This window comes from Poecilia reticulata, chromosome 15 (genome assembly GCF_904066995.2).
Source record: "Poecilia reticulata chromosome 15, P_reticulata-male-v2, whole genome shotgun sequence".
NCBI classification, from domain to species: Eukaryota; Metazoa; Chordata; class Actinopteri; order Cyprinodontiformes; family Poeciliidae; genus Poecilia; species Poecilia reticulata.
The window spans coordinates 10,924,496-10,949,479 of record NC_088844.1 but is presented as its reverse complement, the minus strand read 5'-3'; the positions used below and the strand labels follow the sequence as shown (position 1 = coordinate 10,949,479).

At 39.4% G+C, this 24,984-nt stretch overlaps 1 protein-coding gene across 2 annotated transcripts in view; it reads right to left on the bottom strand.

Annotated features, from left to right (window-relative positions):
* Positions 1–5,450: 5,450 nt before the first annotated feature.
* Positions 5,451–24,984, bottom strand: part of oprm1 (opioid receptor, mu 1) — a 31,080-nt gene continuing 11,546 nt past the window's right edge. Inside the window, exons 2-7 of one of the 2 annotated variants that reach the window (XM_017309115.2) lie at positions 23,057–23,133; positions 14,998–15,344; positions 11,139–11,314; positions 10,486–10,664; positions 9,366–9,549; positions 5,451–9,169 (exon numbers count right to left, since the gene is read on the bottom strand). In XM_017309115.2, coding sequence (XP_017164604.1) covers positions 9,164–9,169; positions 9,366–9,549; positions 10,486–10,664; positions 11,139–11,314; positions 14,998–15,344; positions 23,057–23,133 — 969 coding nt within the window. In that variant the 3' untranslated portion in view covers positions 5,451–9,163. The remainder of the gene's footprint in view (positions 9,170–9,365; positions 9,550–10,485; positions 10,665–11,138; positions 11,315–14,997; positions 15,345–23,056; positions 23,134–24,984) is intronic. The other variant, XM_008429198.3, reaches the window with a different exon arrangement.

Sequence of the window (24,984 nt, the reverse complement as noted above, 5' to 3'; positions counted from 1 at the left end):
CCTGATGGCGGTAAGCTGCAAATGGACGAGAAAGGATTTCTCCAACGAAATCGAAGTTCCAGAAAATTTGAAAATAAAAGTCAGAGCATCTGTTAATTTCTCCACGATCTTTATGAGTGTTTCTTTAAATGTGTATTTCACATAGAAATATTAGTCAAGACGTAGTTGCAAAATTGAGTTGACAAAGCAATCATACAAGCACGTTCATATTTAGACAACAGGAAGTGGAAATCATGCAGTTTGCCAGGTGACATTATACTTTTTTACGCCCTCCAGCTGCTGTTTCCACAGAGGAAACATGAATAACAGCTTTTAGGCCTGCAGGAGAAAAAGGTCACACATTTATGAAGTGCATTGAAGGGTCTGTGGGCTTTGAAGGGAGATTACATGTATGTGTGTGTGTGTGTGTGTGTGTGTGTGTGTGTGTGTGTGTGTGTGTGTGTGTGTGTGTGTGTGTGTGTGTGTGTGTGTGTGTGTGTACTCTGCCATTCACCAAACAGATGCAGTTCTATCTCTCTCTCGCAGGGCCGTACCTGTGGTGGAAAAGTAGTCGCAGAGGCGCGATAATGAAACTTTGATAGCCTATCTTTTAGTGAGCCGCCGTGCAAACCGCACAGCGAAGCACCGGCAGGAGGGCAGGGTAATGAAATCGGATGGATGGATGGGAATATTAACCGACGGGACGGCGCCTGTGCCTCCACCGTCTCGTTGAGTGATAGCCCAGAGTGTGTTGGGAGGTTGGGGGGGGGGGAGTGAGCGATATTTCCTGTGATTTAAACACACACCCTGTAAGTCGGAGCATATTTCCAGCCATCAGGGGCGGAGCTGGAGAGAGACGGAGCTCAAACAAATTGCTCCCTGCGGGCCTTTTTACTTCAACGGCTGGTTGCTCAGCTGATAAACTCCGGTAGCCTACCTACCGGTCAGCACTGAGAGATCTGCGAATGGCGGGACTCGGCTGGCGCTCCTCTCATTTGCTTAATGATTCAAGTTGGACCAGCTGGCTTCCCCACGGTTACTTTATTTTCTGACAGTTTGCGACTTTATTACCGCCACCACTCCTGCGGTTTTGTGCCATCTTCTCCACCTTTTCGCAGTTTTATGTTTGTCTCAGTTTAGCAGGTGAAGGTCAGCGCGTCGTTTATCAGCGGAAAAAGCCTCAGGACTTACTGCTCAGTGACCGAGCCGACCAGCGGCGGCGGCTTTAAATCAGGTTCAGCAGAGCTCTGAACAAAACATCTCATTTTCGTTCTGCCTCTGCTGTTTAGGGTCGAAGTACTGGCAACATGTTCCTGCCTTGTATTGAATCTTATAATAAATGTAAGCTTGCTAATTGTTGGTTTGTTTTTTAGCTACTTTTTAATTGAGGTCATAGTTGAGAACAGCAGGATCTGTATAAAACAGCAACAGCAACCCAAGTCATATCTCTGTTCATCTGCTAAGTGTTTCAGTGCCTCGCATTCACAGCCCTTCACTTTTTCCTGTATTTTGCTATGTTATAGCTTTATTGCAAATTGTATTAAATGAATCGCATTCCTCAAAATTCAACACACAAAAATACCGCATTAGGACTGCGTGGGGGGAAAAGCTTCTACACATTTAGTAAAAAAAAAAAAAATAGGCGGTTTATATAGCTCAAAATTGAGCCGTTTCCATTGATCGTCCTTGTAATTCTTAAATTGAGTCCACCTGTGGTAAGTTCATTTGATTGGACTTTATTTCCATCTGTACTTCCACATGTGGCCAGTGTGATATGACAGAAAATAGTTAAAGTTTATGAAATCAACCACAAGCCCTGAAAACTGATGTCTGCTGACATTGTTTGCAAAACTGTTTAGAAAATCATGACCTACACATTTTTCAGTATTTTTCTAACAGTATTTATGATTGGATTTAATTAACTCCAACGTTGTTAGAGGATTGATTTGTTTTGCACTTAGCATGTTTTCCCAATCTGCTTTATTCCTTTTGGTGATTTGCTCAGACTTATCCTGTTCAGTCTTATTTTAGATGTACAATTTAGATTATGTCAGTTATTTGCTGCACTGCCTAGTCACCATCATCTTCTACATCCTTTCCTTCTATCTATTCTCCAGACTGTTGTATACTTTGTCTTCTCCTGTGCCGTGTCTTTTGTAACTCATTCTCTCGCCCCATTAAACTCACCATAATCAGATCTTTCCTGGTTTTCCGCGTTTAGGTCCTGCACCAAACATGAAAGCTGAAAATTGCATCGTCCACTTGATAGAAAATGTCGTGCAGAGCTTTCTACGTCTGGGGACGAGGCGCGGATCAATGCCGTGACAAGTCACTTTCTCCCTCATGCTCAACTCCTGATCGGACAGCAACTCTCACCGAGTGTAGACACTTAGAGCACGGCTTCATCAGAAGCGGTGCCGGTTTTTCCCTTTGCTGCTCTCCAACATGCAATCACAAAACATCTCAGAGTTTCCTGAACTAAAAACTAAACTTTCTTTCTTTTTTTTTTCTTTTTTTTTATCTCCTTGCAAACTTTGGGCGACCTGGACTTCAATAGCAAAGTCCTTCTTAATATTTTTCACCAACACTTCTCGCTTAGGGCGACACTTGACCTTTTTAACACCAGATCATTGAGCTCAAATCTTTTCATGGGTCATCATCGGTTTAACCGATTAGCTCTCCGCACAAGAGGAAAGAGCCTTCACAGCAAGTCTGAATGTCAGCGCTGTCGGCGCGGCCAGCGAGCAGTTGGTCATAATCGCTGCGACAGGAGTAATCAGGCTGCCAGCTCTCATGAGATGAGATGCTGTGCGTCTCCACGGCAGCAGTAAACACAGGTGGAGATGTAAGTCTTTAAATTTCAATGCACTAAATCCCTTTCAGGCCAATGGACTCTTAACACAAGCAAGGAACATGATGGCAGAGTCAAATATAAGGCTTCACAAAATAGCCTCAAAAGTCAGTCAAGTGATGAATACATTTCCTCTAGAAGAAAGAGCAGCGGACCTCAAAGATTTGAATTTGGATGTTGACCCTCTCCCTCTTCAGCGAAGTCTTGAAGAGGGAGAGGGTCAACATTCTAAAGATACTGCAACCTTGTTTTTTTTCTTTCTTTCTTTAGAAAGCTGTTTAGCGACATAGAAATGGAAAATATGCAAAAACTCATCTTTGTTAGAAAGATTACGCATAACGCTTTCATCTGAATGGATAAAAACTGAAACCTTCTGGATGTCTCCGAAAGGTGTTAACGAGGGTCTGATGATTTTCTGTGTGGCGTCTGTGGATTAATTTGTGAAAAACATATTTAAAATAAAGTAGAATCTATGCAGCTACGCATTTTCATTCAGCTTGCCCTTTTCTGTAATGCATTAATGACGGTTTTACCAAAGCAGGCCAGTCAAATAAAAATAGGTGAATTATTTCACAGATATTATCCCAGTCTTGATAGAGGACATAATTAAGGCTCTTTTCAAATTGAGTGACCTTTAACTGTATGATTTGTAGCTACTGATTTTGACCTCTAGACCTGCTGAGATGGATTGGAGTGTGCTGCATGCAGAAAGTTTTTATTTTTTCTTTGAAAATATGTTTTTGTTGAGAAACATCTGAGTCTGTGCAAAGCCAGACGCATGCTGTGAGGTTGAGCACAAACACAGATTAATTAGAACAAAGCTATAAAATAGGGATAATATTGAATGCAAGAAATGGAATTATTTAGTATTTCACTTGAAATTTAATCTTCATCCACACGTTTTAGGTAAAGATTTCCCAACTATGTTTGCCATGTTAAAACGCAGACAGGATCTTGAGATGTTTAACGTATCAAAGGTTTATTTCTGTCATTCCTCAGGACAGAATTGACATTCTAAGAAGTGCCTGTTCAGTCTTCGAATCATTGTGTCACTCGTGCACATCAACAAAAACTTTTTTTCTCACTTCTGGGAAGACGATACAAATGTTTTTGCACGTAATTGTGTTCTATTCTCTGCTTTCTCCTTTCATTTTCAAAATGTACTAAATGGCTCTCTGTTGAATAGTCCTGACCTCCACATCATTTCAGCATATTTCTATACATTTCCATTAAACTTTTTTTTTTTTTCTAAATCCTGACCTGCATTTCTCCAGCATGTGTGAAGCATCAGATCAACCAGTTTTTTTCTGAAATAGCTCAAAGTTGAACCCGCAATTATAACACAATAGTTAAGAAGGTTTCATGTTCCCAGTTCAACTTTTTTTTTTTTTTCTTACTTTGAGCTCTGCAGTGCTGTGTTTTCTGAATTGCAATGGCACGGTCTGCCAACAAATTACAGTAAGGTAATTTTATCTCTATAGCACATTTTCAGCAACAAGGCAATTCAAAGCGCTTAAAAAGTAAAAAGTGTAAATGTGAGTCTTGTCCAGTCTGTTGCCAAAATTACAATTTTCAATACTTGTCATGGAAACTTTAGCATTAGTTAGCATTAGCATCCCTCCGGAGTGAACTGCTAGATCGACGACATGACTAATCAATGTGCCTGTCCCATCTGGACACAAGGTCTCGTCACACCGATGACACGATGCCACTTTTGAGTGTGTCACAGCCCGGCTCAGAGGCTGCGACGAAAATGGGATTCAGACAAAACATAAAAATTAAAATATTTAAACACACAATATAAACCACAAATGTCATAAAAAGACAAACATCTTACCTAATGTGGAGATAGTGTGATGGTCTGGGCAGCTTCTAGATGTGTGTTTGATGCAACTGTGATTTCTGCTCTCTACTATGAGATGCCAGAGGAAAATGTCTGACCACCAGTTTTGGACATCAAGTTAATGCAGCAGGAGAAAGACCCAGGAAAGGGGAGTCAAACTCCAGTTCTCGAGGACCAGATCGTCAAGGGAAAGAAAAGAATCGAAATCAGCACATTGTCTTCTAGAAACCTCAACAAGAAAATGGGGGAAAAAGCAACAAACTACTTTCGTGATCTTTCCCCAGCAAAATCAGTTCAATTAGAACCAAACAGCTTCTTGCACAACTTCACCAACTCCCAACCTTGGAACACTTCTCCAAGTCGTTTCCTAGAAATCGACTCGATTTCAAAAGAAACACGTTTCCACTTGCGTCCTTCATCATTTTACCACAAGCTGAAACACACTGGAAATAAAGTTCTTTTCTACTGACTTAAGTGTTGATGGAGTCTTCAGCTCACAAAAATCAATTCAATTCAAATTCAGAAAGCAAAAGAGTTTTTACCAGTTGTCTTTTTTTTTCAGAACCTCACTCTGTCCTCAACTTGTTTTATCTAGTTACCTATTTTTACCTGCTTCGGTCCACAGCATCACTGTATTATATATTCTCCCACATCTTTTTGATATCATTATTTTGTTATTCCTCTTCATATCTCAGCACACAGAGACGAAGCTCTTTTTATCGTGTGTTTGATCGAGAGCAGACCGACGTTCATAAATTCATACCAAACGCTGAAACGTCAGAGCAGCTGATCGTTTTTATTCAGGAGCAAGAAAAGACAGACATTCAGTGACATTTATAGTTGCTCTTCTTTTCCATAATAATATTAGCAAAGCGTCTTAGAATGGCCTCCATTAATGAGACACCAGCGTCTGGACAGCAGATTACATGCAGCTTCAAAACCGGATCACATGGCGCGGAACAAGTCACGGGACGAGTTATTTACGACAACACAGCAAAAGTCATGATGCGTCGCAGATGAAATGGCTCAGAAATGAACAGTCATCGTCTGTCCTTGTGCCAGGAATAAATGCAAATGCAATATTGTTATGTTGTTTTCCTTGCCGTGCAGCTTCTGCTGCCTTTCGAGCTTCAGGTCTGTGTAATTTAGGAACAATGTTATATTTTAAGACTATTCACAGAAAGCAGCAGGCCTGTAACGGTAATCTGTAGCTTTGTGTTCGTGAGCGGCAATCACAGAGAATCGTCTTGATTATTTCATTATTGTTATATTGTTGTTTATGTCTTTTAGTAAATCATCTAAATTACGTCCTAAAAAGCGGGACATTTCACTGGTTAATTGCTCAAAAGGCATGTATTGGCCTCATGAAAGCCGCATGTTTTGCCTCGAGGGTCCTCGTTTCACTTATGCTCCACCTGCGTCCCTCGGAGAAAAGAAAATCTCTTTTCAAGCTGCTCATATAAAGTATCAACATATTTTGTTATGAATGCAATTTAATGTCTAACTAAAGTCTGAGTTCTTTACTTGTTAAATATCAGTTTTATTGAGTAAAGTCTTTCTATTTTAGACAAAAAAACAAACAAACTACAAAGGTAGATATTGACAAAATGTCTTCTTCTGAAGCATGACATGTTGGAGGGAATGAACAGGAAAACTGAATTAAAATACTGTTTGAAAAATGCTTTTTGAAAGTTAGTTTGGCATGAAAAGAAATGCTGAAGGACACGTTTTGTTTTGTTTGAAACAAGAAGACTTTATGGAGACTTTAAGGGGAAAAAAAAAAAAACTTAAATGCTTAATTTTATCCCCAATATATCTCCTAACTTTCTTCTTAAGTCACGAAGAAACATGATCCAAAAGCAAACAAATAAAATAAGGGAGAAAAACTAAGTGGAGGTTTTGTCTGCCTTCTAACAAAAATAATAACGTAAGCCTTTTATGAAAACTAAAATATGTTTGTAATCTATGTGGGATGGAGAGTCAGGCTTTAACCCAACATGCTAACAACTGATGTTTTTCAGCTACAGGGAGATTCCCACGCGTCTTTCAAATGTTGTATTTCTTAGTCCAATTAAAAAAAAATCATCTTAAATCATTGAAACACAACTGTCTGAATTTTGTTCAAAGTTAAAGTGAGAAATGGATTTTAAATCTCTCCCTTTGACAACAGTTTAGACAAGAACAAAAATTGAAGTAAGCCGTCATATTTTTACTCATTTAAAAAAAATGTAAACAATTTTTCTCTCGTTTTTTGTTGTTGTTGCTGTCTTTCCACAAGATCTCAATCATTATTTCTTCAGTTTATATTGTCGTCTTTACATTCTCATAGTGTGGCTGAAATAAAAGGCATTTATAAATGTACTCTGAGGCACAGCTCTCCATTTTCTCTCTTTGTCTCATGTCTGGATGTTGTTTCTTCCATAATTGAACCCAATGAGAAGCAAAACCCAGAACAGGAAGTTAAACACTGTCAATTCAAATTGAGCAGTCGGGTTTTTAGACTCTGGGTTTAAGAAAAGTGCAGATGAAAGCTGCTGAAAACTAACCAAGAACATTCTTTTGGGCTTAGAGGCATCAAGCTGTCTGACAGTAAGGTTACATTTCTCTGAAGAGCCATCAATCAGAGCTGTGAGCTTCTCGCACTGATTTGCATAATAATCCTCCAGAGAGATTTAGATATTCATGAGTTATATCATTTTATATAAAAATGTAGATTTCCTGATAGATCATATTTAATTTTTTGCCTTTCGCTTCAACCACAAAGTCTCGTCCCAATCTGTTGTTATGTTTTTGCAAAACAAACATCTCCACGTTGCATAATGGCTCTGGAATCATGTTAGCAAAATTCATAATCCCTATCTTAAAAAAGTGCTAAACATACAGTTTATGGATTATGTAGATGGTGGCAGCCGTCACGTTTTCAGCCATCTGCGAGAAATGACAATTGACATTTTATTTATTTATTAATTTTTTTATTTTAATTTTTTACAGATGGCTGAAAAATTGTGCAAGTAAAAATTAACCAATTATCTGCGCAGAGTGACGTCAGCAACGCATTTTACTCAAAGCAGAAGGTTTGTCACATTGCAACATCGGCTAGGAAACATTTGCAGTTACCAACACGCCTGATTAAAAAAAACCAACAAAAACAACAAAAGCAAATCTCCATTTGGTGACGATAATTTTTATGACTTTGCATTCACCACATCTATTTAAGCAGACGAACACTTACGCTAGTTTACATCTAGAAAGACTTTCCTCTTTCACAGAGCTTTGTATAAAAAAAAAAATTATGGTTTGGAGAATATCGAGCAGAGCGACTGAACAAGGCATTTTTACATGCAGATACACGACATGTCGGCACAAGCATATTTACATAGAAATAACACAATGTGCTGTACGCTCCTGCTTTGGCTCGCCTTTAAGTTCCTTCATATAAAAGCTGTAGCTGCTCAGACACCTGTTTGCACTAAAATGGCAGGCTGTGCAGGCTGCACAGACAGACGCGTCCTCTTGCTGGTTTGGTGCATGGATTTGGCACAATGATCCACTGCGGCAAACACGACTGGTTCCCTTTATGGACATTCAGAAATCCCTCCAGTTCCTTAGAAGGAGAGCGTACAATTCTCAGGTCCGCGTTTCCATTCGTCCACCTCGGTGAAATCTGAGGTGAGGAAATGGGATGACTGCTGTACGGCAACGGGCTGAGCGGTCGGTGTTAACTGTTCAGGTGGGCCACCCACCCACCACCCGCCGCAGCCGTACAAAGGCATTCTGAAAAGCTCAGCGGAGGGAAATCGTTTCAAATTTCACCTTCCATTCAGTGAAGTCTCTTCGAAGGCCAAAATACCACGCAGTCTTCCAGCAGTGACAAACACAAACCCTTTCTTTCCGACAAATCCATCCTCAAAAGAACATGTGGAGGAAAAGTGGCATGAAGGCCAACGAACAAAAGGCAAACAATTGATTTGTTAGCTCACCATAAAGCGTTACAGATAAGCTGAGAGCGAGGGGCCGGAGGTTAGGATTAATAAGGCAGAAAGAACCATATTACCAGGCTGTAAAAGTGGTTTTATCAATCAGTCCTTTTGACTTGTTACCGGAGAATATTTCTACCTATAAAGCGTACAGTCCTTCTCAAACTAGAAAAGTTAGCTTCTTTTAATGATGCTTGAATTTTTTTGTTTTTTTTTCCTCCCAACTGTCTCGTTTCTTTAAAGAGGGAATTGTTTGTTTTGAATCACAAAGCACGAAGTTGCAGGTTTACAACCCGGCTTCCAGCAGAGGTACAGAAGAAAGAAAGCGGGGAGCGGCGAAGGTGATCTGTGCTCTTCCGTGTCGGCCGCGTTTCTGTGTTTTGAGGCTTTGCTTGTGTGGTTTCCGAGCACTAATTATAGCCCTGTGGTGACCTGCGTGACTTCAGAGTTGAGATCGTCGTTGGCAGCTCCTCCGCAACAGCGGGAGTCCACCGACGACCCCTCCAAGGCTAGTCATACCTGCAGAGAGGAAAAAAAGGTAGTTCTGTGTCACGTCTGGGTGATTCCTCCTCCATTTATCTCTCCAAGCTGCAAACGTCTGACTTTGAGCCAACGCAAGGCGAAGGAACAGACAGTCACACATGACGGTTTAGTAGAAAAGCTTTAAAAGGTTTTATCTTTAAGATTTATTTCTGCTCACAGAGCCGGTGGATACCTGCTGATTGGATCTCTCGCTCGTGTTTGTGCCGTTGTGCTCACGCCTGGGGACCTTGCGGCTGGTGGCTCCGGTTCTGGATGAGTTCGGCATCTCCAGCACCGAAGCGCTCGGGGTGCAGAACTCACGGAAGCAACGCTTGAAGTTCTCGTCCAGGTAGCCGTAAAGAACGGGGTTCAGACTACTGCGGGGTGGGGAGGACAGGAGAAACGGTCAAATGTCGGTGAAATCAACTTTCACTGAAAATCCTAAATATAATTTTTTTATTTATGTAACTACATTGGGTTGTGGAAAAGCTGTGAGAGGCACAGCTTGACAAAACATGCATTTTGGCCGAGAGTTCCTGCATTTTTATTTTTTTAATAATCGGCATCCTATATCACCCAGTTTTAGGAGCCATCTAAAAAAAGACACTTCAAAACATCAGCGGATCTGTTCTTACTTGCCTTGTGGACAGTTTGTATCTGAATTAAGACTTCAAGGTTCCCTCCAGTGTAATACTAGCTTGGCATTTCACCAGGCTTTACAAAAAACCAGAGATTACAATTTGGAAATACACTCAAAAAATAAAGACCTTCATTTTTGTAGACATACAACTGGAAACTACAAGTGAAGTCTTTTGCCGTGATGACCAAAGTTAAACTTCGAGGAATAACTGGAAAGCTTGACAACAACATCCCATCATGTTGTCCAGGTACTTGGCTAAATGAGGCACCTTACAAAATATTATTTCATACTCAAGAAAGAGCATTTTGTGAAAATATCAAAGCAGCATCCCAGATCACCAGAAAGTTAAAGCTTGAGCTTAAGCAGGTCTTCCAAATAGACAATTATACAAATCATACAGCTAAAGTAAGTATACTGTGACTTGAGAACAACAAAGTTAGCTTTGATTTCAGTCCAATAGGCAGAGATGAAACATTGTGAGTAAACAAGACGCAAGTCATACAGTTTAAAGGCAATTTTACCAAATGCAGGAGGTAAATGTAAGTGTCTGAAAGGAGGAAAAACTGGAAGTGACCTTGCTAATTACTGTGGCACCAAAGTGTGACGTTTTCCTTACATGCAATGCATGAAAACATGGTTTGCACCGTTTGCCGGGTTCGGCGCGGTTTGATACCTGTTGGTGTAGCCCAGGGCGATGCAGAAGTGCCAGGTGATGGTCTGCAGGGTGGAGCTGGGGATGTTGATCAGAGCCGAGATGATGACGAAGACGTGGATCGGGGTCCAGCAGATGATGAAGACGGCGACCACCACCAGGACCATGCGGGTGATTCTTCGAAGATTCCTGTCCTTTTCCTGCGTGGGTTTGTGTGGCACATTTGTCAGGGGAATGGGAGAACAATAAAAAATAAACAGATAATGTAGCAGAGAAATCTTTTCACAAAGATTTCATTAATTACCTTTTTTTATTTTTGATATTACGGAATTAAAGTTCTTATATAAAACACGGAAGCCGAGCTATCTTTCAGACAGAGTGGTGAGTGCTAAGCATGTAATTAAAACTAAATTACAGCCTCCTGCTTCAGCTGATTTCGCCTAATTGTTTTATCTGGACTCTATTGAGTGGACTGTATTTCAAGGCATGCTCTAGACAGCCTCCCATTGTGCTTGATTACTCTTTAAAATATAATCAGCCCATTAACGAGATAAAAGCCAATCCTCCAATCATATGTAATCAAGAGCCTGTGAGATCAGAGTTTTGTTTTGAAGAATATTTGTTTAATCTATCCTTAAATAGGAAAAAAAATAAATAAACATGTTTGCGTTCACCTGGGAGCCCGACAGCATTCGGACGCTCTTGAGCCGCAGGATCATGAGCCCGTAGCAGACGGTGATGATGAGGATGGGCATGATGAAGGCAAAGATGAACACGCAGATCTTCATTAAGGTTTCCCAGTACCATGCAGGGCTGGGAAAGTCTAGCTTACAGTCGACAATGTTGGCATCTGTGCAGAAAGACAAATATGCTTAAGTACTTTTTTTTTCCCAGAAGTGTTTTACCTGGTCTTAAAGGGGACATGTCACACTTTTTTAGCACCTCAGATGAATTGCTTTTGTGTGTACTTGGACTCTCTAGGGGTGCAGAAAAGTTTACATTTTCCATTTTTATTTCTCGGACTGATTTTGTACTCCAAGTTTAATGATGCCGAAGCTACAAGTGGACAAATCTAAAGTAAATGTTAGATGCTGAGCTGATTTAACCCACACAATTCATTGCACTGTCCACCAGAATCAGGTTGGTCGTTATGTCAAGTTTATTTCTCTAGCAAATTCCAGTAACACGGCAGTTCAAAGCGCTTCACACAATAAAAAAATATAATACAGTAACCAACTATTATGTGATCTAGGACTTGCCTGATCACCCTGTCCTGATTCGACTACAATTCTTTTTTTCTATCATATCGTACGTTGTTCTACTTTTGTGAAATTCCTCCAAGACTGCATTTGACTTTCGCTCCTTCCGCTGCATTGACTCATTCATCTTACCCAGCAAGTTTCCCTTCCTTTTTTTTAAAGTCTGTTCCTATATTAATGACTTTTCCTGGTGGAGCCCAGAGACTCATCCATCCAAACATCCAACACCTGCACCAGAGAGGACAGTTTGTTCATTCTTCTTTTGCGTTGCAGCCACTCCCCACCCGTCTTATTTGAAATTCTGCAGAAGGAGTCATTGAATTAAAAATTTAGAGGTGGGATGAAATCAGCTGTAGCTACTTTCCCTTCTTATTTATGCAGCTTTCCTCTTTGCTGCCTCTCTATAGAGACCCTGCCTCTCGCCCACTGAGCGCTGGAGATAGGCACCAGCGACCCCATGACCCTAACGATCAATCGGTGTCGACGACGGATGGGTGATCTGAATATATAATGAAAACAATTGCATTAAGAATTTATACATTTAGTATAATTTCATTTAAAAAATAAAGTACTAATGTAATAATGTTTAAATTTAAATCTTTTTGTGTCTGATCTGTAATTATTAGTTAATACAGAAACAGCTGGATGAATATCCTGCAAATGTGATGAATAACCGTTGTATTTACTTACTTTTTCTTTGAAGAGTGTATTTAAACTTTATCTCAGCTATACGCAATTCTTTCTAATAATATAACAAAGAGCTACAGTAAAAAAGTAAAAGACATCAAAGTAACCTTGGGGCACTTTGTGAATTAAACATTTCTTTTTCCTCTTGGTCAAAATAAAGACTTAAAATTTGCTTGTTTCTTTTCAACAAAGCTTGATTCCAAGCACTTCTCAGAAGCGTGAACTTCAGCTCGAACCATTAAATACGGAAACATCAAAAGCTTATTTTATGCCAACTGATGTTGCCGAGCAACTGTCCACATGCTGAGCGCCCTCCTATGAAATCCATATAATAGATGGAGAGTACTAGATCTCACAGCAGTGTTTGTGCTAGCGGTACTCATTAAGGCCCCGTTTAATCTGTTCAAAATGGTGTATGTTTACAGTTATTAGTCAACGTAAATTTGTCGTTTATGAGCCCTTTGTGTGTACTTGTCCTTGTCATTATATTTATTGTTTTTGATTATTGACGCTTTCACGGAAAGAATTAAAGGAGCTAAAGCTTTCAGTTACTGGAACATTGCATAATCATCAACTGAGACAAGTTTCAATAGGACCTCATTAAAATGTTCCTTTAACCACTGATTAAATTGTTTTGCTTTTGTTTTTTGTTTTTTTGTTATGAAAATCATCTCCGTTTCTCAAAGACATCAAAAATGTTCATCAAACAATTTTCACGAATGTCGTAAAAGTCACTACAAGTTGCTCGATGACATCATCACGTAATTTGCATATTTGGTGATGTGCGATCCATGGTCAACATTAGCAAGACAACTTCTTCTTTCCAGGCTAACAACTTAGACATACTTTACACTTTGAGTAGGCCTGTCACGATAACCCATTTTTCTGGACGATAAATTGTTCCAGAAGTTATTGTGATATAATATTGTTGTTTTGAGACCATTTTTGAGTAATATGATGGTAATGGCAAAGTAATAATGCAAGAACACATCGCAAACATTAAATTCTGTCGCGATGTCGGTGTTTTGGGATGTGTTGTTTCATAGATTTAGTTTTCTGTCGGATGTCAGGTTTTACTTCTTGTGTATTTGGGTCTGGGTCATTCTCCAGTCTCCGTCTCCTCTGTTAATTTAGCTCATGTTTGTCACCTGTGTCTCCTGATCAGTCATTCCCCTCACCTGTTCCCTGTAGCATTTAAGTTCGAGTCATTTCCTCGTCTGTCACTGGATTCTTGTCTATGTCTGTGTCTGACCTAGTGTCACCTGTAAACTGCCGACTCGTGTCTAAATAAGAGAAAATAAACTGAAAGATGAGACGCGCCGTCCGTTTATTGGTTTGCCTTCACTCCCTAAAACTCCTTACCTGACAAATTCAGATGAACATTTAGCACTGGAGCTGGGAGACATTTGAAATATCCAAAATAAATCAGAAGAATTTTTGACAACAAATAAAATGAAATAAAATGAATTTTGAAGTCTCTGTAAACAAAATTGTCCTTCAAAATAAGGAATAGTTGAGACCAAAACACCTAATTTGAGACTTTTATCATCCAGTTCTTGGTAGAAAGAGAGAGAGAAAAAAGATGAACAATAATTCATGCTAATGGAAGCTATTGAGTTTGTTTTAAGTTATCATGCGATGAATTGATTTATGGATTATTGTGACAGATCGAACTTTGAGAAAGATGCCAACGACTAAACGATTAATTGTAGGGAGAAGTTAGGACAAACTGAGTAACGTCTGTCACTTTTGTTGCATTGGAGGATTTTATTGTTTAAAGTCAGACTCTGTGGGCCGTCCTGCCCAAACCAGAGGCAGAAACGGATTCAGAAATATACCTGGTGACATCCCAGCCAGTAACGCTCTGCAGACTTTATATAACACAAACTCTTTGGGTCAAGGAGGTTGTAGGTTTTGGTGTCCAGTAAATGTCTCTCAGCCTCACTAGCTGTTGGTAAAACACAGAGTTCATCTCATGTAATTACTGCACCAGGTCACTGACTTTTCTTTTCAGGTCTGGGTCCCCTGCTGCAGAGGTCTTCACTCACTTGTTGACCCTCTGCTGTCAATGATTTTCTGCCGGTGGCCATAATGCTGATGCTCGGGTTGGTGTGTCAAACCCTAAAGCTGTCCTCTCCTCACAGTATTAATCAGCAGACCTAGTTTTGCATTATCGTGGATGAGCTTGCAGGACTGCTGTAAGGCCAAGATGTGGGGAAAGGCAGATTAGTTTACTCACTAATCTGTGTTAAATACAGAATAAGTAGCTGCAGAGCCGCCTAATTTTAGTATATTGTAGCTTTTCCAGGGTTTGTTTTACTACTGGATTTAGATTTGAGTTTGGTTTTTTTTTTCATCTTTTAATAGCTTTCCAAAATAAACGTTTTGCACTGAAACACTGTACGCTTCAAGCACATTTCCACGCGATTTCACCATATTAGTCGATTTGTTGCTTCCAGAAGGGGTGCACAGCGTTTATTGCATTACGTGACACATAACCAGTTGTTTAGATATCTTCGGTCTCAAACAAAGCTTCCTATGTTCCTCTGAGTGTCTTTGCTCGCAACAAACATGCTCTCGTGCTTACTGGTGACAGTGGAGGCCAGGAACGTCACCGGGAGCCCGATGGCCGAGGAGAGAATCCAGTTGCAGACGTTGACGATCTTGGCGTTTCGCGGTGTCCTGAAGTCCAGCGCCTTGACTGGGTGGCACACGGCGATGTAGCGGTCGATGCTCATGGTGGTGAGAGTGAAGATGGAGATGAACATGTTGTAGTAGTCGATGGACATCACCATCTTGCACAGAATGTCCCCGAACGGCCAGGTGCCCATCAGGTAGTTGACGCTCTGGAAGGGAAGCGTGCTGGTGACCAAGGCGTCCGCCAGGGCCAGGCTGAAGATGTAGATGTTGGTGGCTGTCTTCATCTTAGTGTACCTAAACAGAGAGAGGGGAAAAAAAATAAAACACCTGTCACAGGTAAAGGATCTGAGAAGTTCTCACAGTTAAAGCATCCCGTCGTTCCAGTTTCCACTCCCTTGTCCTTGATGCTATTATCTTTAAATTTGATTTATGCGTTCGTTCATTGGCATAGAAAACAGCTCTTAACATAAAAAAGTAGAATACAAATTTTTAAAAATTCTTCTGTTACATTTGTAAAAAAAAAAGGTTCTGGTATGAATCATGCCAATAGATTTGCCACCAGTGATTTTGTTGCAAACCTTTTTTGTTTCTTCCCCACATAATGTTGATTTATTTATTTATTTTGAGCCAATAAGAGTCGTGCCAACCGATGTGCAATTTTACACCACAAGATAAAAGATCTTGTGATTTCCTGCCCCTCCCGTGCAATGCGCTCAAATTAAATATGTCATTTCTTTCTGAAATATCCAGTGTCAAATCATGCTGCTGCAATAAAAGATGAATTAATTGGATTTTCTACAGGTGCCAATATGTGTACAGCGCCGCCCAATGTGAACTGTGATGTGATGTCGTACGTCAGAGATGGTGGAGCCTTTTCAAGATATTACTGGCTTAGTGGGTTTAATGTTCAGTTAGATCTCCACCAGGGGATTTTTACTCTTAAATTATCCATTTAGGTGTTAAATCCTAAATTATTCATTTATCCATTATCCATTTAGGATTTAAGGCGGGATCAAAGCACAGACCGAAGACTCATTAAACATAATAAAATAATTGAATCACAAAAAAATGAGGATTTACACAATTAAAGAAGGCAGGGCAAAAATTAACATGGACAACCGAGGAGTAAAAAAAATGACAGAAAACCTCGACTAAAATGACATTTTGAATGTTTACCCTGAGGAAAAAAAAGAGTTATTCAAGTTAGTATAGCATTGTGCTAACTGCAACATTATGATGTTGTGCCATTGTTAAAATAAACAACCAACATGAAATTATTAAATTATATATAAGACTAACTCCCAACTATTTAAAATTCCAGCAAAGCATTTTGGTGTTTCTGAATCAAGTTGCTTGATCTTGAAAACAAACTGTAAGCTTTTTTTTGCTAGGTTCAATTAAAAGAATTTCCTTTAAAAATCTGATCCACCTTATTAAGTAGAGCATAAATTCAAACTAGGTCAGATACGTTACTTGTAGATGGATTTTAGGAGTGAACAAAAGGAGTACAGGTGATTTTGTTTAAGAAAAAGTGACTTGTTTTTAACATACGGTTCCCCATATAATTGTTTTTTTTCATCTGAGATTCTGCTACTGCAATAAAATCAGAATTTATTTAATGTTTTGTTTTATTTTTATATTTTTACAAGGAATCTGGATTGTACTATGACAAATTTTGACGTTTTACATCAAATAGCAGCAGTTAGAGGCTCGGTTTAATGCACTGCTCCTACAAATCATGACAAATAAATGTCTTCCCCCAGACTACTTAGCAGGGATTGTGAACACATTTTGGTGCATCTTTTATTTGCATAAACATCTGAAATGTAAACCAACAATTAATCTTGGACACGACGGCCTATTTAGGCTGCATATGTTACGCTACTGCATTCATCTTTTTAAAATTGGAGCTTCTAAAAGAAATGGAAACAAAGCGGCAGCTGTGGTTAAATACATGTTTTTTTTTAAAGAAGCAGAAGGAATCAATAAGAGCGGCGTTAAAAGGTTCCGTCCATTTTCTCCTGTGTTGACAGAAACGGCAGAGAAGTGCACACAGTGCAGCTTGCACTCTGTGACCCAGGCCTTAAATAACTCTTCATTTTACAGGATTTGACTAAAATATTCCTCCAGTCAATAACGGGAAAACTTGGAACAGGAGAAAATAACAGAAGAAACGCTGAGCATCCATTACCTCGGAGAAGAAGATACAACACAGACGGACTACAGAGGCTTAGAAGCTTAGACCTCTTGTCAGGAAAGACGTATAGGATGTTTATCGCTTAATGGCTTCAGGCACGAATACAAGGACAAAAAAAGTTCAGTGATTAATTATGCGGCCATCACTCACAGCCCCGCTGAAACCAGTTTGAGACAGACAAAGTGGGAGGTGGATTTAGGAAATGCTTTCAAAAATCTGAAACTGAATAAAACGCGTTCGCTCGGATGAAAGAGGATCGAGGAGTCTGCCTTTGCAAACTGCAATTAAATGATGATGCGAAATGCATAAGAGTGACAAAAAGAAAATAAATAAATACAATCTTGTTTCTACAATCCAGTTTCTCCATGAAAAGCTAGCTTAGATTCTCATGCCGGAGGTTTTATTTCCTCTTCTCTGCTTGATGCCTTTGTGTTAGGAACCTTGTTGCATTTCCCAAACTGTCCCATTATTCATTTTTACTCACTGTCGTGTCTGCGGGGGATTTTTTTCTTCTTCTTCTTCTGTGTTAATTCCAGCAGAGTACTTGGAAGCATTCGTGCTGTGAAAACACCGGATTAACATTTATATGGAAAGAGATTCTAATACATCAGATCATCTAACGATCTGATATGGAACCCCATCAGTCCCTTCCACTGCCGAGATAATTAATGCACGCTTTCCTGCTGCACACTTCTCAGTGGCTTTCAAATCTTCCCAACAGGTTGCAGGTGGCAAATAGTTTGTTAAAAATCTGATTAAGTCTAGCAGTCGCATCTTAGTGTGTTGCTTATGTCAGGCTTTATTTGCGCTGGGGCCAACGAGACACTTCACGACGCAATAAAAGCCGTCTCACTCGAGCGAATGTGATGAAGCTGGATCTAATTTTCCAGCATCTCCTTGCTGACTCCAAGATCCTCATAAAGACGAGTCTCCCTCGGGTTATACCCCTGCAACGCAGCAAGGTAAATTGCCCCATTCCGTGTAAACGAGCAGAATTAGGTGTTTGTTAACGAGTTTTCTGCTTTAAGTCACAAATTCTCCCAGGCTTTTACCGGCTGGGCTACAAAGTGTGTGAACATAAACACACATTTTCTGCTATACTCATAAGCATGTTATGGTTATCTAGTAAGTGTTTCCTAGGAGAGGAAAGAGCCGAGGCAAAAGACATAAACAGTTCAGGAACACAAGGAGGCTGAAGCGGCCAGCAGAGTCTCAGGAGGGCCGCTTTTATTATGCGTGTTTGATAACAGGAAGTAGCGTGGGTTTTTTTTTTGTTAACTGGGCTTACATGTATGTGTTTTGAACCGGGCTTCTATCAAAACGTCTCAGTTTGAACCTGCAGGTCTGAGAGACGAGGGTAAGTAGAGCAGAAGTCGCAGAAATGCACTTTAACTGCATGTTGTGTTTATTAAAGGTCAGCCTCTGTGCTGTTCACAGAAACCTCTGTGTATCATTCACTGTGGCATTACAACGCCTGCTGTGAACGATATTTTAATCAGGAGTCAATAATCATTCACAGAAATTTCCAGGTTCAAATCCGTGTTTTAGTTGAGATTGTTGGCGTAAACTTTTATACTCACTGGGAGTCTCAGAAATCACTGCAGCCTCATCTCGTCCCTTCCTCACTTCACTGTGAGAAAACCCTTCATCATTAGGTTTATTTCATGTTTTTCTTTTTCTTTAAGATCTAATTCTTGCCAAAAGAAATCCTAATACATATTTTGGAGCCAGAATTAATCATAGAAACAGCTAATTGATCTCCACAGCAGCTGGTGGCTCCAGCCTTTTTGTGGGAGGAAAAGATGTTACAAAAATACCAGAAGAAAATTTGAGATGTCAGAAAATGTTTGTTTCCGTGAGCCGTGCAAGGACTGAGAGAGAGAGAGAGGGAAAAAAGATAAGAAAAAATAACTAAATATTTTTTCTTTTGCTGTGTTGAATAAGAAAACTGAAACAGAAAAAAAACTTTGACTTGCCCTTTATGACCTAAGCCAAAAATAAGACTAAAAAAATTCACTTTTCATTTCTAATATTGTAGAAATGAAAGAAATATATGTTTTATAATCATAAATTAAAAAAAACAATTGGATGAAAATTTTTTAATGCTCCCCTTTAGAAAATAAATGTTTCATCACCCCCAAAACTTTCAAATATTTTAATCTACAATGTTGTTCATTTTGCTTATAAAGTCAAGAGAAGTAGAAAATTTGGCCGGACAGAAACTTGGTCCTCAAAAAATGAAGATAAAACAAATCTTTGTCTGAACTGTTTCCAATCTGCATTCCTTCAGTGTCGCTCCCTGTCATCCTCTGACAGTAGACCGCTCCCCTCTCAGCTGTTTATTATTCATTATTTAACCTCGTCACTCCAGCTGTAACGCTCACAGAGAAGATACGCTTCTGTAGTTTGCAGAAAACCTACTTCACTGTCCTCACATGCTGCACACCTTCTACTGTTTGCTGCTTCTTTTTTACCATTCACCAGTTTGAATTTGTTCCTCATCTTGACCTTTGGTTAATCGATTTCTCCGGGTGCTGCATACTTGCTGGCTTGTAGTTATTAAAAATAAAACACTTTTCCACATGAATCTTGCCTGCCTCCAATCTAAATGACTAAAACAGTCAAAACATCACAAAAAAATTTGACAGATGCAATTAAAATCACGTTAAGCTGCTGTACATCAACTATCTGTTACAAATAGATTTTTGTTAAAGACAAAAATAAAGAAATAACACATTGTAATTTGAAGAATCAAGACATAAAAGCCGGTCTATGTTTGATAGCATAAGTACCTACAGAGATGAAAAACTGAAAGAAAGTCGTTCGGTGAAGCTGTATAATTTATGTTTGTTGATATGTTTTTTGCTTTTGTTCTGCTTAAATTTGCATTACATTTCAGCAAATGGCTTCTGCTGCCAATTAGCAGTGTGTGCGCGTAGGCAGGGCTGACACAGCCAGAAAAATGGATATACACAAACAGGATATTTATTTATTTTTTTCTATATGAAGCTGAGCGGCGCCGTAATGACTTTTGTGTCAAATTAATTAGAGGCAAAAGGCTGCAACCTGAAATCCAACTCATGAAATTACACCACAACACTTCACTGGGTTTAAAATGAATTTCCTACTCTACAGCAATTAATCTACATCTGTACAGCATTTGAGCTTCTTCTAGTTTGAATGGTGCTTTTTATATAAAATTGATTGCTTGGTTGATATGATATTCCGATTATGGATTAAGGGTGTTTCATTCTCATTAGCTGTCTAATAATACTCCGGCTCCTGCAGAGTTAGCACAGCAAACAAAAAGATAGAGTAGCTATTAAGTCTAAGACTTCAAACAAGTCAATTTTTAAATTAAAATACATATTGATGTTATGCAACAAGCCCACTGATGGCTCACCGCTAATGACGGTCAATAAAGCTATTTCCCACGGGTTTTAGTTGCCTGGTGTTTATTTGACGCGTCATAAAAATCGCTGACTGGAACTGAGAGGTCGGCTACGGGGCAACATTAGAGCTGGAATAAACGAACCGGAACAATCTGCCATTTGGAAACAGGTCCGCACCGAGTCGTAGGTCTTCAGCGGCAGACTTTAAGAAACGCCAAAACTGAAACCCACACACTTGTGGTCAACAGTTTAGAACAGAAACAGCCTCCTTTTTTATGGATTTTATAACACGGCAACTAAATGAAATTTATTATTACCCCGGCGCCTCTGTAGTGACGCCGGCTTGTGTGTTTGTAGCCCTGAGTGTGATTCATGGGTTGCTGCTGCCGCCGGGCGCAGATAAACCATCAAGTCCCGGCTCCAGAAACAAGCTGTTCACATCTGTACGCCTCAGGATCGGAGGCGTACAGTAACACTGTCCATGCACTCTGTGACAAACAACGTGATGGACGCCGGGTTGCAGAGTGCGACTGTGTAAACGTGTTCCTGTGGGGGGAAGTGGGAAGGACGTGCAGCGCTCCGAGTGTTTATGCTGTCTGGAGGTGGTAATAGAGGATTTCTCTCACGACGCATGAAACGTATATAACAATGTCAATAAATGTATGCTCAGATTTATTAGGCTTGTTTAAACACACAATTATGAGGCTTTATATATATATATATATATATATATATATATATATATATATATATATATATATATATATATATATATATATATATATATATATATATATATACAGTAAAGGCTCATCATCATAAATTTGTAAGACGTCAAAAGTTGATGTAGTGCAGCAAATTAATATATCCATGGATTTACAGTGATGTTCACATACGCTGTAAGGAAACACAATATTTTTTATCAGTTACAAACTTTAAATCAAGCTGAATATTTTCCAAGGTCAATTATGACTCCCAAAGTTATACCTGTATTATCTAAATACTCGATTAATGAAACAGAAAGTGTTTTCATTTATTGATTTTTAAAAAATCCTTTTCTTACATACATTATCCTTTTCTTCTACACTTGTCTTTCCACCCACGTTCTCATTAATGTGCTTGTATGTCGAGATTTGTCAGCTTCTTTGACAGAGACGAGGCCCAGCCTCTCCGATTGTTCCAGTCAGCAGTCTTGATTGCGTTGGCATCTCATTCTTTATGAAAAATGTTCTCATTTTCTGACAAACTGAATTTTGAATTTTCCCAAGCTGCATGCAATAATCTCAAAAATCAAAAGAAATATATGTGAGTGCGTAATGGAAGAATTGGTTTTACTCTTTGAATATGATCCTGAAAATAAAATACCTTCTTTTCGGAATCAGAATCAGCTGTTTATTGGCCAGGTTTGGGAGCTGTTTATTGGCCAGGTTTGGGAGCTGTTTATTGGCCAGGTTTGGGAGCTGTTTATTGGCCAGGTTTGGGAGCCAAAGCACTGAATATTAAACTGGTCCTGATCAATGAATGCTGTTTCTGAAGGTCCATGAAGAAGGATTTTTTCCCCCTCTATATTTAGCAGATTCAACACATTTAAAATGTCAACCTTCTTCAAGCAAACCAGCTTGTACAAATTCACTGAGAATTTTTATTAGTAGCCATGATTCGGCATAACCTAGCTCATTTACTAATAATAATAATTGATGAAGATCTCAGAATATAGCCAATGTTCTGTCATATCTTATGTAGCTGCTCTGTCTGCCGTGTCTCACAGCTTCACCAGGTTCCCTGCTAGTTTGGTGGAATCTCTCGGCTGACTCGCAACTCCCTGGACAGATTATTAGATCATCCAGATGGCCTGGAAGAGGCTGGAGATTCCCTCAGACAAAGCCGGAGAAAGTTGGTGGAGGACAGAAATCAGCAGGTATTGGTGGCAGGACCAGAAATCTGGTCTGCTTTGTTCATACGATCTAACGTCCAAAACACGACTGCCTGATTTCCTTAATTTTGGGAGTTCTGTGATTGGCCGATGCTTGTATGTGAAGCTGATTTTATCCCCTGATCTTATCTACCAAAGGTCTATGCGCTGGAGCAGTGACTCATCTCAAAGTTGCGTGATTTGAAAAGCCGTGCCCCAGAGGCATCCTGGTCAGACGGCCAAACCAACTCGGCTAATTTACAAGGAGGAGGAGCGCACGTTTGCTAAAGTAGAAAGCAATCTCCCACTGTGCTCATTTAATCTGTGCAAGAAAAGAGGATTCCTTTTGATAAAACTCCAGATTCAAAGCAGGTGAAGATGCAGAAATGTTTGAGGCAGCTTGGCTAGCTTTCTCAAACCACAATCTAAATGTGCAAACCTAGACTCAGAGATTTATTACAACTTCATAAAGACTCTACTGCCAATAAAATCCCTGCAGACTCACTGTTTGAATTTGAAGACAGGAGCACTGAGCCTCACTTCAACACAGGAGCTCCAGAAGACAGGAGGCAAAATCTGCACCTGCGATACGGACAGAAGGGTTAAATGAAGTGAATCAAGTGTGACATCTTGGGGCCTGATCTGTAAAGAATCCAAATAAGGAGAACCAAATTGCATGAGCTAAAAAAAATAAAAGAAAAATTGTACCGCAGTAAGTGGGCATGTTGCACACGATCTACAAAGATTGCAATTGATTGCATGCACCAAAGTGGTGCAGGCCGCCCTCTTGGAGTAAGGGGGCTGCTGGCTGTCGTCATGGAGAGTCTGAGAGCAGAGTGGTCAGATTAGACAGTCATTATGCTGGAGGCAATACTACTACTACTACTAATTCTATCAATAAATAATGTTTTTCATTGAATTATGTATATAAAAATAGCAAAAACATTTAAAGTTGACTGAAAACAAAGTTTTATTACAATTCCATTGGCCCAGATCTTACTGTGATCATTTAAGCAAAACTCTGGCATATAATGGCCGTAGTGGTCAATTGTAACTTGAAGGTCAAAATATGAAGACAGTGAGTTTGGACTATTTACAAAAGCAAGAGAACATGTGGCACATCTTTACATAGATTCTCTGTTTGATTATTTAATCCTGCATTGAGACGTTTCACGTTGCTTCACTTCTTATAGGGAGAAAAAAAACAACAGACTTACCAACAAGCCTGTGAATTAAACTCTCGCATTTAAACTGATACAGGGAGAAGAAGTTTGTGTGTTTTAATCATAATTTCTCTACTCATTCATTAAATCGCCATTTTTGCTTCAAAGCTCCACGAGGAACAAAAATATTCTCTGACAGAAGATCAGATTTGGACAAGATGCTTTGTCGGCGTTGTCACAGAACATGTGAATCACAGATGCGTCAAACTGACAGAACCGGGATGAATAATTATACATCTGAAAAAACTAGAGAGATGACAAGTGTGTGTGGGGGATTGTCAGGCCGAAATGGTGCCAGATCTGCAGCTGGAACAAAGTGACAGACACACAAAGGACTTCATAACCATCTGTAAGCCTCAAAAAAACGACTGTAAAAACAGGATTTTAACTTTTAGCAGCGCTGCCTTGCAGCAAAAAGGTCCTGGGTTCTGATAGGTTCTCCTTGTCCTGCTGTGGATTTTCTCCATCAGCTCTGACTTCCTCTCCTGGCTACAAAACACACGATGATGCTAATTTGTCAAGCTAAATTGGCCCCATAAGGAATTGTGTGCATGCATGGATGGATCAATAGCAGTGTGCAAAGATCGATGCTTTAGTATCAGATTCCATCTTTTTTTTTCTCCCCAAATTATATTTTACACTTTCTTTATTTGGGAAAATGCACAGAATCATGTTAATATGTTATTAAAGTATTTTGTAGATAACTTTGTCTATATTCTATTCTAATTTGAACAAAATAATTCAAAGGAATAAAAAGCACAAAGAACTTTGACGATGTATGAAACTTATATTCAAAGTATAAATACACGCCTTGTATGCACTTGGTATCAGATCAATACGTAAAATCTGCAATATCACACACTTCTATTAGATAGATAGATGGAATGCTAACTCTTTGCTCTGTTGAATCAAACCACCAATATGTCTGAGAGCATTTTTCTTTCCACCTGAACAAATAATTACCTAAAACTAAAGCCCTTCTTTAAGAATCAGACTTTGGCAACTTTTATTTTTTCATCCATTTTGAGTTTCAACTCTAAATTTGAAATGTATTTGACAAATATAAGCGCCCGGTGCCTCTGGCTTGACAACAATCAACACTCCTTCCTGCCGGTTCAGGATGTGGATGTAATGCGAAACGGCCAAACAGCCTCAGGATGCAGCACAAACATTGATCTAAATGCAACGATTCAGTGATTTATTCCTCTGC